The following is a 14,561-nucleotide window of genomic DNA, read 5'->3' on the forward strand; positions in this document are numbered from 1 at the left end:
ATCCAGTGTATAACATAGAAACCTGGCTTTTATACAAAGTTTAAAGAAAAGAGTCATGAGTAAGAGGGAGAGGTTATTAAGTGGGCACCTCCCATCACAGATGTTTAACTGAATCACTCCCAAGACGCCTCGATGAGTCTCCTCTGAATCCCAGCGCCGCCGCATCAACAAACATAAAAAGATAAATATCTGTGTGTGGATAGATTTCACTGCCAAGACTTCGCTTGATACATGAGAGGATATTCAAAGTCTATCAAAGACATTTCATGTTCAGCCATTCGACTGCACAGTGACATTAGCAATTCACGGCAACATGAGGGCTCTTATGGCTTATTTCTTTCTTGATTCAGTCTAAGCTGTGCTGACACACACACAAGACAGCAGCAGACAATAAAGCTTTGACATAATTTCTGCTTTAGAGTCAAAGCCAGGGCAAATATGACAATGGGTGGGATGTTTGATATTACCACGGAAACCCCATCTGTGTCCAATCACAACAAGGCCATCTGTTCAGTGTCGAAAAAGATAGAAAAAAAAAAAAGAAGATGAATAGGTGTAGGAAGTCAGGAAACTGTTATTTTTACATATGTGCTTTTTATATATGCTGTACTTATACTACACATGCTGACTTGTACTGTAGTCAGCTGAGATAACGTGCATTTTTCAAAAAGCTCTATGTGCACGAAAAAAAAAAACATTGTTGAAATGGATAGATTGCAAACCTCCGAAAATAGCTGGATGTCACAAGGTCATTTTGAAAAACATTACCGATGGAACATGTGACTTACAGATCTAAGTGTAGGATAAAGATTCTTAAACATATTGGCACTAGACTGACACGCATTGTAATGAAGGGTCTCATTGATCAAAGCAGTATGCGGCTGATTCCTTATGGGGCTACACATGTGTTGGGGTGTTGTAATGCTGTGATGTACAGGATGGTACAACTGTGATGCTGTCTCTGATTTATTTTGTCCATGTTATTTGTAATTTTCTATTGCATGGGTGGCGTAACATGCCACCCCCACCCCTGTTTTGTTTTTTGTTGTATTTGTTGTTCTACTATAATTCGGTTTTCTCTGTGTTGTTTCTGTTGCTGATCTGTGTGTAGTCTGCCAGAGAGACTCTCTCTTTTTTTCTTCCACTTATCACACCGATCGCCTTTGTGAAACTGTTGAATAAGTTTTGTTTTTCCTTACTTGTATGTCAGAAAATCAATAAAGATGTTAGGGGAAAAAAAGAAGCTCTACCTGCTGCTTTATTTAAAGCGTCTCCACAGAAGAATAAAATGCCCACACTGACACTAATCCCTCCAATATTGGCTTAATTATAAAGCACATAAACTCTGCTGTGTCTATGGGCCAGTTCACTTTAATTACTCAGTGGGCTGAAGCCTCATCATCCTGCCAATGCTCTGTCAATGTGTCAGGCCGTTTTCATGCTTCAGAGAGTAATGAACGGATGAATGGAGGGTGATGCTTGGACAGCCCCTGGTGGAGATTATGATAAAGTGAACAGTTTGCCTTTGAGTCACTGGCCTCATTTGTTATGGTGACAGCCTCCTGACCAGCACTGCCACCAACAGTTCAGAATATAAAGTCGATACGATGCAAAGTGAAATAAATGTGCAATATCCATTTTGACATACATATATAGATTGCAAATGAGTAAAAAGGAGATGTTTGGATAAGTGACAAGGTGCATTTAAACTTGCCTTGAACATGCCCCCCCCCCCCCCCCCCCCCCCCTTCACCTTTATGGTTATGACAACATTAACCTAGCAAGAACGGGAAAGATATATACAAATATGGATATAGATACAGCATATGCATCTTTTCTTGCGAGAAAATGAACACTAAAGTGGAAAGAGAAAACAAAATTTGATAAATAAAAACGCATCTGGTGGTTTCTCAAAGACTCAGAATAACTTCAGTGTTGTTTTTCAGCTAGTCTTCTTCAATCAGTATATTCCCCAAGTCCTCAGTCTCTACAACATGTAACGGTTTTACTATCTTGTTGTACCAATTCAACTGGCCCAAATCAAGGCTTTGAGTGTGGCTGTCATTTTTTTTCTGCCAGAAAATTCCTCTAGATAACAAACGTTTAGCTAAGAATGCATAACGAAATAAACAAAAATAGTCTCTGTTCTCCATGAGGTATAGTATTAGGAGCGATGTGGACCCATCATACACTTTTATAGCTTTAGCTTCCCTAAATATTTTTAAACGGGTAATATAAGAAAAACCTCAGTGCACACGTGCGTCTCATCTATTGCTACACTACATTGTATGAGACGCTACCTTAAAAGATCCAGGTCTCACGGGCCTGTAACTGAGGTATAACCACTTTATCACAATTTACTTAACCCGAGTGCTGTGTGCAGACTTCTACTCTGATACTGTCATTTTCCCTCACAGTCTGACAGATGTGTTTGCCCAGTCTGCTGAGAGTGTATGGAGGTCACCAAGGAGTGAAAGATCCAGAAAAACATATAGACATGGCACAAATGGAATGTACTAGTAACCAGGTATGAAACTCTTGGGCTCTTCCATATAAGGTGTACGAACGTGCATCGATCACGTGGTTGTAAATCTAAAAATCCTGTCACAAATATAGTACAAGAATCTGCTTGGATGCAAAAAAATAAATAAATCTCCAAGTGCAAAATGCAACGGCATGTGTAAATGTTTTGGCCATTAATTGAGCAGTACAACACACAGACTGTGTCATTCAAGAGACTTATAGCTGTTTTTTCAGGAATATAGGAGGGAGGCATGCAGAGGTGGGCCAAGCGCCAGCAAGCAGTCGAACCGCACTGAGTGTTTTTTTCCGCGGTGCTGCACAGCGAGGTAAAGCTGTTTACCTTGCTGATGTGTCAGAGGTGTGCGAATCACAAACCACAGAGAGTGTGCTGCCTGCAGCCCTCTGCAGCTCTCTGTGGCTGTTTCTGTTTGCACTCTTCCTCCCTGCAATATTTCAAACCTCCCCCCCCAGCCCCACTACAAAATGTAGCCCAATAATTCCTAGACATACATTTTGGCTGATATTTAGTTGTCACTTAGGAAGGTTTGATTTTGCTTCCAATTATATGTACATTATATACAGTATGCACATCTTTCGAAATGTAATTACCAAAGACAGGGCTCATTAGACTCCAGCAAGGGCTGATTTTCTGGGTGTTTTCACTAACATTTAACTGTGCACATATCTAAATACAAATATGTTAAGAAGGGGGGGGAGCCTCCTGGTTAACTATTTTTAGATTGTTGATTTAACCCTGCTTTCCTATTACTTGCAGCTGTGTTATGAGGATGCTTATTTGCAATACAAGAATATTTTTAATAAAAAACATGTCCATCCTACCTTAAAAAATTATTTTTTTTTTTTTTTTAAATACGTTTTTTTGACACACCTGGTATATAAGAGCTGGATTTTGAGAGGATTGTGCTTTATAGGGATCAAAAAAAACAACTTGGATTTACGTGGTTTAGCAATACCATAATGTGAACATAGACTGTTAATGTTACTGGTTGAAGCCTGAGTGGAATCACCCATCTGTAACTGCAGGGGGCTTTGGAAACCAATGAATTGCTGTTGCCGTGCAGAAAACGCTACCTCAGCCTAACTTCCAGTCATTTTAACGCCAAACTGAGATCTGGAGCTCAGGTGGCTTTTAAGCCTCTTGACAAACTGTTACAATGTGCTCCTGTCTGTCAGCTCAGCTGTACGCTTTATTGTGAACAATGCTTAAAATCAAACCGGACGAGTTATCAAGAAGACCTCCTAAGAGCTCCTAAGCTAATCAGACCTGTGTTTTGCAGGTTGTAAACCTTCTGTAAAAATCTGCCTTTTTTTTTTTTTTTTTTTTTTTGAATGGGGTGGTCCTGCAGCAAGCCTTAAGCAGACACTCGACTAACTGCATTATTTTAAGCTTCCGTTTACCTTTTCAACACTGAAGGTTGCTGCTTGCATTGAGACTGAAACATTTGTACTGTTATATATTTTTATTTTATGAATGCGTTTGTCTTTTGTATTATTCTGAAGAATATTACGATGACTTACAGGTTTTCAAAGGCCGAACATTTGAAGTACCTGAAGTATGAGTTATACTTGTTTCATTAGAATTCACAATTTCTCATTCAAAATATCAAAAAAAAACAGCAGGGCAGGAAGGAGGCTTCCCAAAGGACACCTCACCAGCACATTATGACACCCTTTCATTGTCCACTGACCTTCCATGAATATTAACACTGCAGTGAATGTAATGGAAGATATTACACCTGCTTTTACTCCTTGAGGAAAGGATATTGTACAAAATGAGTTTTTTGAAATGCCAAGCAATGACTACTCCCCAGAAACCTAAAAGATTACAAAAAAGTAAGACAAGCCAATGCTCCTGGACTTACTTTCTCCATCTTCATGATGTTTGGATTCGGTCTGCAGACTGTTCTGTCGTTTCATCTTGGGAATCTTCTCCTTCTTCTACGGTCACAAACTGGATGTTGAGGTCAGAGAACAGACAAATAGGAGAGTACAAGTTATTTTTTCTGGGGGTTTATTTGTGGCTGAAATATACGTCGGCCGTGGAAATGTTGCAGGCAAATCGAGCATGAATACAAAAGTGTCTTTTATTCGGTATTCTTTGTGGATTTAGATCAGACCACGAAGCCTTTGGAGTAAAATCTGACACGACGCATGGTTTCTCATGACAATCTCTGTGAGTTAATGCAGCGCATACACAATCAGGATTTCACTTTGGTGTGGTTAGAACCGTAAATAGATCTAATCTTGGAAGGCGGATTAAGATGAGAGTTTTGCATTTGATCTTCAAAGGGCTGGAGGTTATCTCAGGTAAAGTGTGGGTAGTTTTCATACAAAAAATTCTGACAGTTAAACTTGTGTTCATTTCCATTACAAAGACAAGTACCTCTTTCTCATTCTCGGCCACCTTCACCTCAATATCGTAGTGCTCATCATCCACCGTGTCAATCTTTCACTGCAAATCCTTACAGAGCTCCTGTGAAGAGAACAGACACAGGCTTCTTTAAACCGCTACAAAGTGTGAAGGAAAAAAAAAAGTATTAAAAAAAGGCAAAGAATGATTCATCATCAAATGGCATGTAAAATTTCACTCAAGCGACAACTTGACAGGTGGCATGACGTCTTTCAAATGGATTTTTAAAAAGAAAAATATAGCAGCGTATGAGATTATCTGAGAAAAACAAGCCTGGAAGATATGACAGAAAGAATTTATCTTCATACAGTATAATGCAATTCTAAACCCAGCTCAACGTAAAGATTTGATACATTCCCAGCGTCTGTCAATGGCTCTTGGTGTGAAATACTCTAAGACAGCTGAGCGGCAGCGATGATAAATCACAAAAAAACATTTGCAGTGTTCTATGGAGAACAGCACAGAAGCCACGGCAGACTAACAATGACATAGATCGATAACCATGAGTCCCATCAGCTGTTATTCTTTAGTATGAGCAGGACAAAAAAAAATACACTGTATCTGCAAGCCTAAAATAGAGCGAGCATGTAAATTAGCTGCCCAACAAAACAAGCTACTTCTGTTTCTGAAGAGAAAAACAAGCCCCAAAAATTGTTGGTGAAATAACATGATTTTCTGCCAATTAAACAAACCCCTAATATTGACACATCCAGCAGTTTGTAGAAACATTAATTTCACTTTGGGTTTTAATTTTACTCAACTGGCAATGTTGGTCATTCCTATTGGGTCTAAAATCCCTCCTCTGGCTCTTTAAGTATGCATAAAAGTGTACAAGCAATATTTTTCACTATTTGAACTGAATGCTTCATGTGGCTTTTCAAAGCTTGCAGCCAAGCATAATTATTAAGGTTCTCTGCAGAACTATATATGGGACATAGCAACCATTTCTATGTCAACTGAGCAACTCCATTTACTGAGACAGGCCAAGAGATGTGGCTAAAAGACCAGAGGTGGACTCTGTGCCTTTAAAAAGCCAACATTTAATTCTTTGCTGTCATCCATGATGTGTCATGTTTTAAGTCACGCACTTCTATGAAATGCATATTTGGTACTTATGGCGCAGCTGTTCTGTAGCTGAAGTCCCCGAGCAGGAGGGTTGAGAGCACTTACTCGCCCCTTTCTCATTGCCTTGGCAAACCTGACTCCCAGTGAAGCCTCGGTACCTTTTATCTGCATGCCATGTGGATTAACCACATAACGTTGTTTTGGACTGTGCAGACTGCACACCCAATCACTCAGCATACAGTATTTAGCACTTTTATTCCAATGCACCAGCCTGGTGTGAGTCTTTCACTCCATTAGATGCATGATACCACAGGCTGCAGAGTGGATTACCCTTCAGTGAGAGTCTGCAGGGATGTAACCCAGTACAGATGGGTTATTTGGATATGAACAGATAAGGCACTCAGAGCAGGCATCTAAATGGAAGCAGTAACATTTTTTCCCCCCCTCACAGCACGGAACTGTCACAACTTTGCACATAATTGCAGGCAAAAATCTCCCCGGACAAAAAGAAGTTGCTGTGAGGACCTCTGCATCCCCCAAACCTCAAAACGGTAAGCAGTGTGTCAGAGCCTATTTCCAGACCTCCTGGCGGGGGACGCACAAAAACACACACACACGGATTGGCTCAACAAACTGCCATTGTTACTGAATTTTCTCGACAGCTCTTTACGCTTTGAGTACACCAAACAAATGCTTCAAAGGGGTCAAGGGAAAACAAAACACAGCTTAGTCAGTGGTACGAGTGTGTTGGAAACTGTCATCACTCCACTTCTCAGGCTGTCAGCCTCTCTCTATATTGTTTATTTTTGAGAGAATCTCAAACACTTTTCAGTAGCAATGTAATACCGTTATATAAACACTTTATATCTAATTCAATTGTATTCTTATATCTTCTCTGTGTCATGGATAGAGGTAGAAAACATGGGAGGACCCAATTGCAGGTAAAAAAAAAAAGGTTTAATTAAAGAAAAGGCAAAAACTCACTCAAAATAAATCCAAAACGTTCCAATAACCAAGCGGAGAAGAACCAAAGTAAATCCACAGGAGCCGAAACAACGGGCTCAGACTACACATGGCAAACACATTAAACTATTTATTAACAGAGTGCACATGACGCTCAAACAAACCATAATAAACTGACAACACAGAGAGGAAGTAGACAGGGGTAATCAGACACAGGTGAGACTAATGAGACAGGTGAGGACAATCAGGGTAATCAAGACAGGAGGGAAACAGAGAGGCCGGAAACCAGACGACACTGAGAACTACAAAGTAAAACAGAACCCTGGAGAAACACAAGGAACTAAATGATGTAAGAAAACACAGAAGCATGGGGAGAAGACATTACACAATAAAACTGGAAACACTAAACAATTAAACACTAGGAAGCATTCACACATGACAACACTAAACACCAAACTAGGAACCCTAACACACAAGTAAAACAGGAAATAATTACAGACAACAGAAGGACACAGGATACAAAGCAACACTGAAGAATAGCTTCCGGTTGTTATTATCAATGGACAATGAGAATGAGTACCAATTCAAGGAAGACTTCCCCACATCAAGACTAAACTCCTCATCAAAAAACAAAACTCTCCTAATTCAAGGTCCTTTGGGAGTAAATATCCTGGATAAGAAGGAAATCCCCAAGAACAAAAAATAACAAATCATGACCGATAATCGTTCCTACATGCCCTGTGTCAAGGCAGACACTACAAACAAACTCGTTAGGAGTGTGAACAAATCATTTCCCGACTGTGATCAATAACGGGGACATTATTAAGGAGATGACTGATTGAGATGCACGGCAGCGTGACTGGCAGACAATCAGCCCTGAGACAGGTTGCCCTCTTTAGTTTTCTTGACAGGGACAATCAGCACAGTGTGATAAGCGGCTTAATTCAGCTGGGGCATGTCATGACACAAGGCAGGTACTAAAAGACTGTGTGCTTTTAATATGTGTAATAAGTTAGTATATGCTGATAAAAAGGAGATATTATCAGGTATGCTACTTTTCTTTTTAATAGTTCTTAATTGCTAATATTATCTATATTTCCACTATGATTATTCCCATTGCTAATAAAGGTGTGTCTAATATGGTTTTCTAAACTGTGTCTATGTTTCAAGTTGAAAACACAGAGGAGGACAGAAAAAACAGGTGCAGAAAGCGCAACAATATTTATTGAACTAAAAAAAAAAGAAAAACAAATCTACTTAGTCTAAGTCTCCAAACAAAGTTCATTCAAAACCAACAGAAAAATCCACAAGGAGAAAAAAAAAGCAAAAGGATAACCCACAGGAAAAGGGGGAGACAAATGACTTCCTGCCAACTACAAATGACAATGAAGGACACATGAGAGTAACAAACACTGAGACTGAATTGACGTGGGGTAATCAGACACAGGTGAGACTAATGAGGCAGGTGAGGACAATCAGGGTAATCAAGACTCAGGAAAACACAGAGGGGCAGGAAACAAGAAAACAAAACTACAAAATAAAACAGGAAACACTGAAGCCTAAACCAAGAAACACAAGGGGCCTTTTTCAAACCAACCCCTACACACTCCCCCTCCGTGACGGAGTGCACTCCGTCAGAAGTCACACTCGCAGCTGAATGAAGTCCCCTCCATCCAAGTGGAGGGTAGAAATACAGCAGCAGGCTTTGGGACAAACTTCACTCTCTCAGGTGGAAACAGGAAGTGTGTGTTACCATGGTTACTTAGCGGCATCCTGGGGGAACGGCTTATTATTAATGTACGTAATACATTCTGTAAAAGTCTTTATGTAGATTATTTTTCTCTAATGAAATTTATATTAGTGTAGACTTATAGCAAAACGATCAGATGGAGCCAACATTCTTTATTGTAATTTATAATTTAATGTTTAGTTAATTTATTATAATATCAAAGAACAGGTTGTCTTAAATGAAAGCACAGACAAGGAGACTATAAATGAACATCACAGCTGCAAGACGTTTATTTTTTTGTAGCCGAAATTAAGTTTTACAAAGAAATCTAAAGTAAAACAATGATAAATAAATAAGAGTGAGAAGTTGTCAGCAACATGATTTAATATTCTTTAGTTTTTGTAACAGTCCCTTTAAATATGAAACCCAATGAAATAAACAGGTGAACAGAAGGAAGAAAAGAAGAGGAGTCTTTTATTTGATCCTTTAAAACAATAAACAGGTAATGATATTAAATGTCCATCTTAGTTGGAGCAGTGTTTTGGTTTGTACAAACACTAACACACGGAACTTACTTTTGTACAGGTCACTCCTTCCGTGACTACCGGACGCAATAGGCGTTACACGTGATTATCAAGTCGGCATCGGTGCAGACTCGCTGCAGGAGGGTTTTATGGCCCACTACCACTCCCCGCTAAGTGGTTTGAGACGGACTTAATATGGCCGGCCCTCCGCGTGGACGCGCAAACGGAGGGGTAGTGGGTAGGGCTAGGGTGTAGTGGACGGTTTGAAAAAGACCCAAGAAGACGGGTAACACTAGGGAAAAATAAAACAGAAATCCAAACACTGAACTAAACTATAAACAAAACAAAACCATGACAGTCTGCACTCCTTGGCTAATTTGAAAAACGGACATACTGATTTGGTCAAAATGCAGTATGAATACAAATGCAAGATTTGCGGAATGCCAAAACTACGGCGATGTCTGATTCGGTCTGAAACCACGCTTTGCATCAGACCAGTCTTCCTTGTTTACCTGTTTCCCACAATTCAAAGCACAAGGTCAGAGATCAAAACGACAGACTGCAACAGACATTGTAACAGGGGAAGTAATCACAATCAGATCATAACCACACATGGATACCACCAATTTTCTTTGTTGATAATCAAAAGCATGAAATCATGAAGAATAACTTTGAAGTTTGACGTCAGCTGGGCTGTCATTTAATTCAGCATTCTAATTCTGGAACCCAGATTAGCCGGGCATGGCAAAAAAAAAAAAAAAAGGTTTGGCAGTCGTACTGCATACTACTGTTGAAAGCAGTATGCATTATGCAAAACACACAGAGTAATGTGTTCAATAGTAGTACGTAGTAGGCGATTTTCAGAACAGCCCTCTTCGGCAGGTTTGTTTGTCTCTATCCTTTTGTCTCTTTCCATCTGTCTCACTATCTGACTTTCTCAGCCCACCATCCAGATGACTGATGAACAATGAGACTGCTTCTGCTTGAGGTTTCTGCCCATTTTGTTGTTTGAAGTTATAAGAATGGGCATCTCTATTCAGATCGTGAGTTGTAACCAGTCACGTTTCGTGTTCTGCCTTCCTCATATAATCATCCAAGCAGGAATATCAAAGCTCCTCTGAGGGCAGAAGAACCTCTTTGCTGAATTAATCCTGCACACGTGTGTTTTGTTTGAAAAGCAGGCCATTTTTTCCAATTTCTGTCAATTTAAGATTATGGTCAACAGATGCCCTTTTTATAAGTGTAATGACATAGCATTCGTTGTGAATACTGTACATATACAAAATGTAAACAAAAAATTGATTGATTGACTGATTGATTAGTAAAACAAAGCTATGGGCTACATATAAGCATTAGGGCCTATTATAATATAAAACTAATGTTAAAAGTCAAATTTATCAACGTCAGTCAGTTTTCATCAGTGACTATAAAGGAAAACAGAGCACTGATGCTCACCCATGCTCAGAGTAAGCAGCCAATATCATTACATAGTCGACCCATAAATGGTTACAGGCAACCCTAATTTTATACATATTTTATATTCCTTAGATTAAAGGAACCAATGACTGAGGCAGCTCTGACTACCAGGATGTCATTGTCTGAGACACCCACGGCCATATTGGTCTTTTCTTCTTCACACTGACCCCGGCCCTGGCTGAATCTTTTCCGATGAGTTCTACAGAAAATGCTATTAGAGCCACCTCTCTGGGGACCTGATGGACAAGGTCCTCTGAGTCTCAGGATAAAAAACAGCTGACCCCATCTCCCTCATCACACGCAAAGATGAGAATACCTGAAAGGGAGGCGAAGGGTCATCCTGTGGGTTAACAGGGTCCTTGGATGAAATCACGTGTATGATGCAGACAAAAAAAAAAAGTGAAGAAGTTTCAGAAATAGGTTTTTTTTTATTCATCCGCTCTTTGATTAGTCGATTGCCCTTCAGATGTTTTGAAGGAGAACATTAACTTGTCTGAGATAAGATTTCATGCTGTAATTGAGGCTTAGAGAGCATAATAGTGTTTCGGCGACACTGTCTGCTGCACCAAAGACAGGCACGAGGCAGCTGAGTAAAGAGGCCGTCCTCCTTAATGTCACCGGTGTGACATTACACACGGGGATTGAACTTGTGACCTTCATTGTAACACATTGTTCTGCTGGTTCTAGTGGCCTTATTAGCTTCCCTGAGCTAAAGTACACAATCAAACGCACACACAAGAAGGGTACTGTATGTCACAAAGTCACAGACCAGGATGTGGCCATCTCGTTAGAAGGCTACTATACATTACATGGATCATCTTGACAGGAGCTCATTTTTCTCTTTTTCACAAAAACAACCCCCCCCCACACACACACACACAATGCATGGAGGCATTTCAGGGTTCAAATGAATAAGAATCAAAAGGACAGGAGGGAAATGAAGTCAATGCACCATTTTACAAGAAAACGATCTGACGCCAATAAAATGCAGCTTTATTGGGAGAATATCTTGCTTAAAATATGAGGGAGGCTATGAGCTGTGACCTCCAGGAAAAAAAGGAGAGCATTCCTTCAAATTATAGTCACATAAAACACATGCACACACACACACACACACACACACACACACACACACACACACACACACACACACACACACACACACACACACACACACACACACACACACACACACACACACACACACACACACACACACACACACACACACACACACACACACTCACACGTGCACAAGAGGGTTGATCTATTTGTATTTCATAGGGGATACTCGCCAGGCAATTAACTCTGAAGAATAACAACCCAATTACATTTATTTTTGATGATCACAAAACCACTTGAAACATAAAAACAAAACTCTCAGCGAATAATTGTATTTAGTTTAGTAACAATTCATTACTTCTTAACCTACTTTGGCGAGGTAGTTCTGTTCCTCTCAAACTGTGAAACTGACAACAGTACAGTAATAAGGGACATTAAGTTTTTGGTGATTTTTGGGGAAAAACGCGATTGCAAATTCTTATTTGATAATTTAGCTATTAAAGAAAGTTTTAGTACATGTTATCATCCAGATTATATAACACCCGTTTTTTTAGAAATCAAATAAATCAATTATGTTTAGATAATCTGCCAGGTTCAAAATATTTTTGGAAATTTAATACATTTCATTTTAAATAACATGACAGTGGAAAGAACAGGAAACAGGAAGGAAAGCGTGTGGCATGACATGTAGGAAAGAGGCCTGGGTCAGATTCAACATAATGCAGCAGTTTAATTATGAGGTCGTAGCGGTCGCATGCATACACACACTCTGTGTACTGCAACTAGTTGCAGTAGGCCTGTATAAACGTCCCTCTACCCTCCCATTGGCTCGAGGTGAAATATCCAGAGAATATCCTGCTGCGTTCTCACATTAGCCCACTTAGACATGCTGCAGAAAAAATACCAGGGGGTCTAGTAGGAGAAATTCCAGGTGAAGTCCAAGTGAAAAATGTGGCTATTTGTGTTCTCACCTACAGCTGGAAATATCAGGGTATTTGCAGGAGGTTTCTGCAAGTGTGAAAAGCCCTAGGTCTATTAGTTAGCTAACTTAGATAGTCTAAGGAAATAGCAAAAAAGCAACTCATATTAACAGTCATGTCTACCTCTCAACTATACTACTGTTCTGATATGGAGAAAAGTCAGTTTCGTCACTGCTTTGCGATTACCACACACAACTCTCTAGGTACCAGGGAGATTGGGGTCAATAACTTTTCATGCTGTAATCAGCCCACACCGCATTCACAGCTTAACCCACCCCTCTTCTCTCGCACCCACAAAGACAACACTATCTGTGACTGTGCACATGCTCAGGTGATGCAGTCATAAAGCCTCGTAATTGTTTAATGATGCATTTTATGAGGCTATGCTGTGAGTCAGTGCAGCCTAAAGGCTCTGAATTCCAGAGGATAACGTGTGGGGTTTCGGTAATGGGAGGTTAATCACAGGTTGATATTAGTGCACTTTGGGGTATGATTAGATTCTGAAGGTGTGTGCCGCCTTTGGTGGAGGTAAGAATCATCCAGCACTTCCTGACTGTCTGCCTGAGTCACTCTGACCTTGCTGTCTGAGCGCAAACACACATCAGAGGAGATGAGGACAAGCTGTTCCCATGAAAATATTACACACAATTGCAGAATAGCTTGAGAATACGCTCACACAAACACCCTCACACAGACATGGTGTGCACAAAAGATCTGCTGAGGTAGGCTTCAACATGATGCTTTGTCCCATGATCAAAAATAACTGCTCCGCAGATGTCTGTGTGCAGTGATGCAAGGTAACCTGATACTGTCCCACAGCGCTGTTCTGCATGAACTGAACAGGCCCCTAAAGACGATCCAAGAACTCAAGCCAAGTTACAAAGAAACACACGCGGTTACAGATAAGCCGATGCAGTCTCAAAAAAAAAAAAAAAAAAGACTATAAAGCTACTAAAAATAAATTAACTCTCCCCTTTTTAAACTAGAAACCTCTTGATTTGTATGCCCCTGATACCATAGCTGAATGCAGTTAGAACAAATCCACACTAGCTTGAATTAGCGTCCTTTGGATCAGAACTGACTAAAGTCTCTAATGATGAAAAAAAGGTCAGACAAAAACTGGACATTTAAAATGCATGTAGCTATGTTTGTATGGCTCAAGTTGTGCTTCATCGAATTTCTTAAGGCAGACTAGGACATTTAGATAATACATTTGGAGATCAAACGCCAAACAAAAGTAAAGTGTAGTGTATAGTACTGAAAAAATGTCCAGAGCTGTAGTTGTCCATGTTATCACCAACTGACATCCAACCACCACTATGCTGCTTGCTAAATTGCTAACCTGTTAGCAAGATCAACTGGAAAGTTGTCCAATAACTGAAAAGAGGTTCATGTATGCTGTGGTGAATCGATAATCTTTCTGTCAATAAATCAATTCTGCCTTGGTGAATGTATACTGGGACAAGGACAATATCTCAGACAAACGGCCAAATCAAGCTGTAACCATAGCTTGACTTAACTGTGAATGGCAACGTGCTGCCTCATGCTGCAGGTGTTTAGGAGTTCAAAGAAGACTGGAATGGTTCTTCTCCCCAAAAAGCTACAGCATGATCTGCCACTTCATGGATTTAGAAGTACTGATGACGTGTCTTAGAGCAAGTAGACACTAAGTATGTCTTTCTTCTTTCCAAGGAATCAAAGAAATGCATTTAATATGCATAAAAGTTCCACTATAGGAATATTCTCCAGTAGACTCCTGATGAGAATCCAGGATCCAATCTATTTTTTTTAATAAGGTTTAAATGTAA

At 39.9% G+C, this 14,561-nt stretch overlaps 2 protein-coding genes across 13 annotated transcripts in view; one reads left to right on the forward strand and one right to left on the reverse strand.

Moving 5' to 3' along the window:
* Window positions 1-14,561, forward strand: part of LOC306817775 (dynamin-1-like protein) — a 235,515-nt gene that overhangs the window by 94,750 nt on the left and 126,204 nt on the right. The window lies entirely within an intron of this gene.
* The window catches only part of cald1a (caldesmon 1a), a 350,697-nt gene that overhangs the window by 60,650 nt on the left and 275,486 nt on the right, over window positions 1-14,561 (reverse strand). For 9 of the 11 annotated variants that reach the window (XR_013778065.1, XM_079334944.1, XM_079334938.1 and 6 more), the window contains 2 exons: window positions 4,928-5,017; window positions 4,407-4,495 (listed from right to left, as the gene is read on the reverse strand). Coding sequence is in view for 10 of the 11 variants with exons in the window: in XM_079334944.1 (XP_079191070.1) it covers window positions 4,407-4,421 (15 nt within the window). In the remaining variant the exon portion in view is untranslated. Of the gene's footprint in view, window positions 1-4,406; window positions 4,496-4,927; window positions 5,018-7,003; window positions 7,158-7,562; window positions 7,582-14,561 lie in introns of those variants that run through there. The other 2 variants (XM_079334945.1, XM_079334943.1) reach the window with 2 other exon arrangements.

Source organism: Symphodus melops (assembly GCF_947650265.1).
Source record: "Symphodus melops genome assembly, chromosome: 22".
In the NCBI taxonomy this organism is placed as follows: domain Eukaryota; kingdom Metazoa; phylum Chordata; class Actinopteri; order Labriformes; family Labridae; genus Symphodus; species Symphodus melops.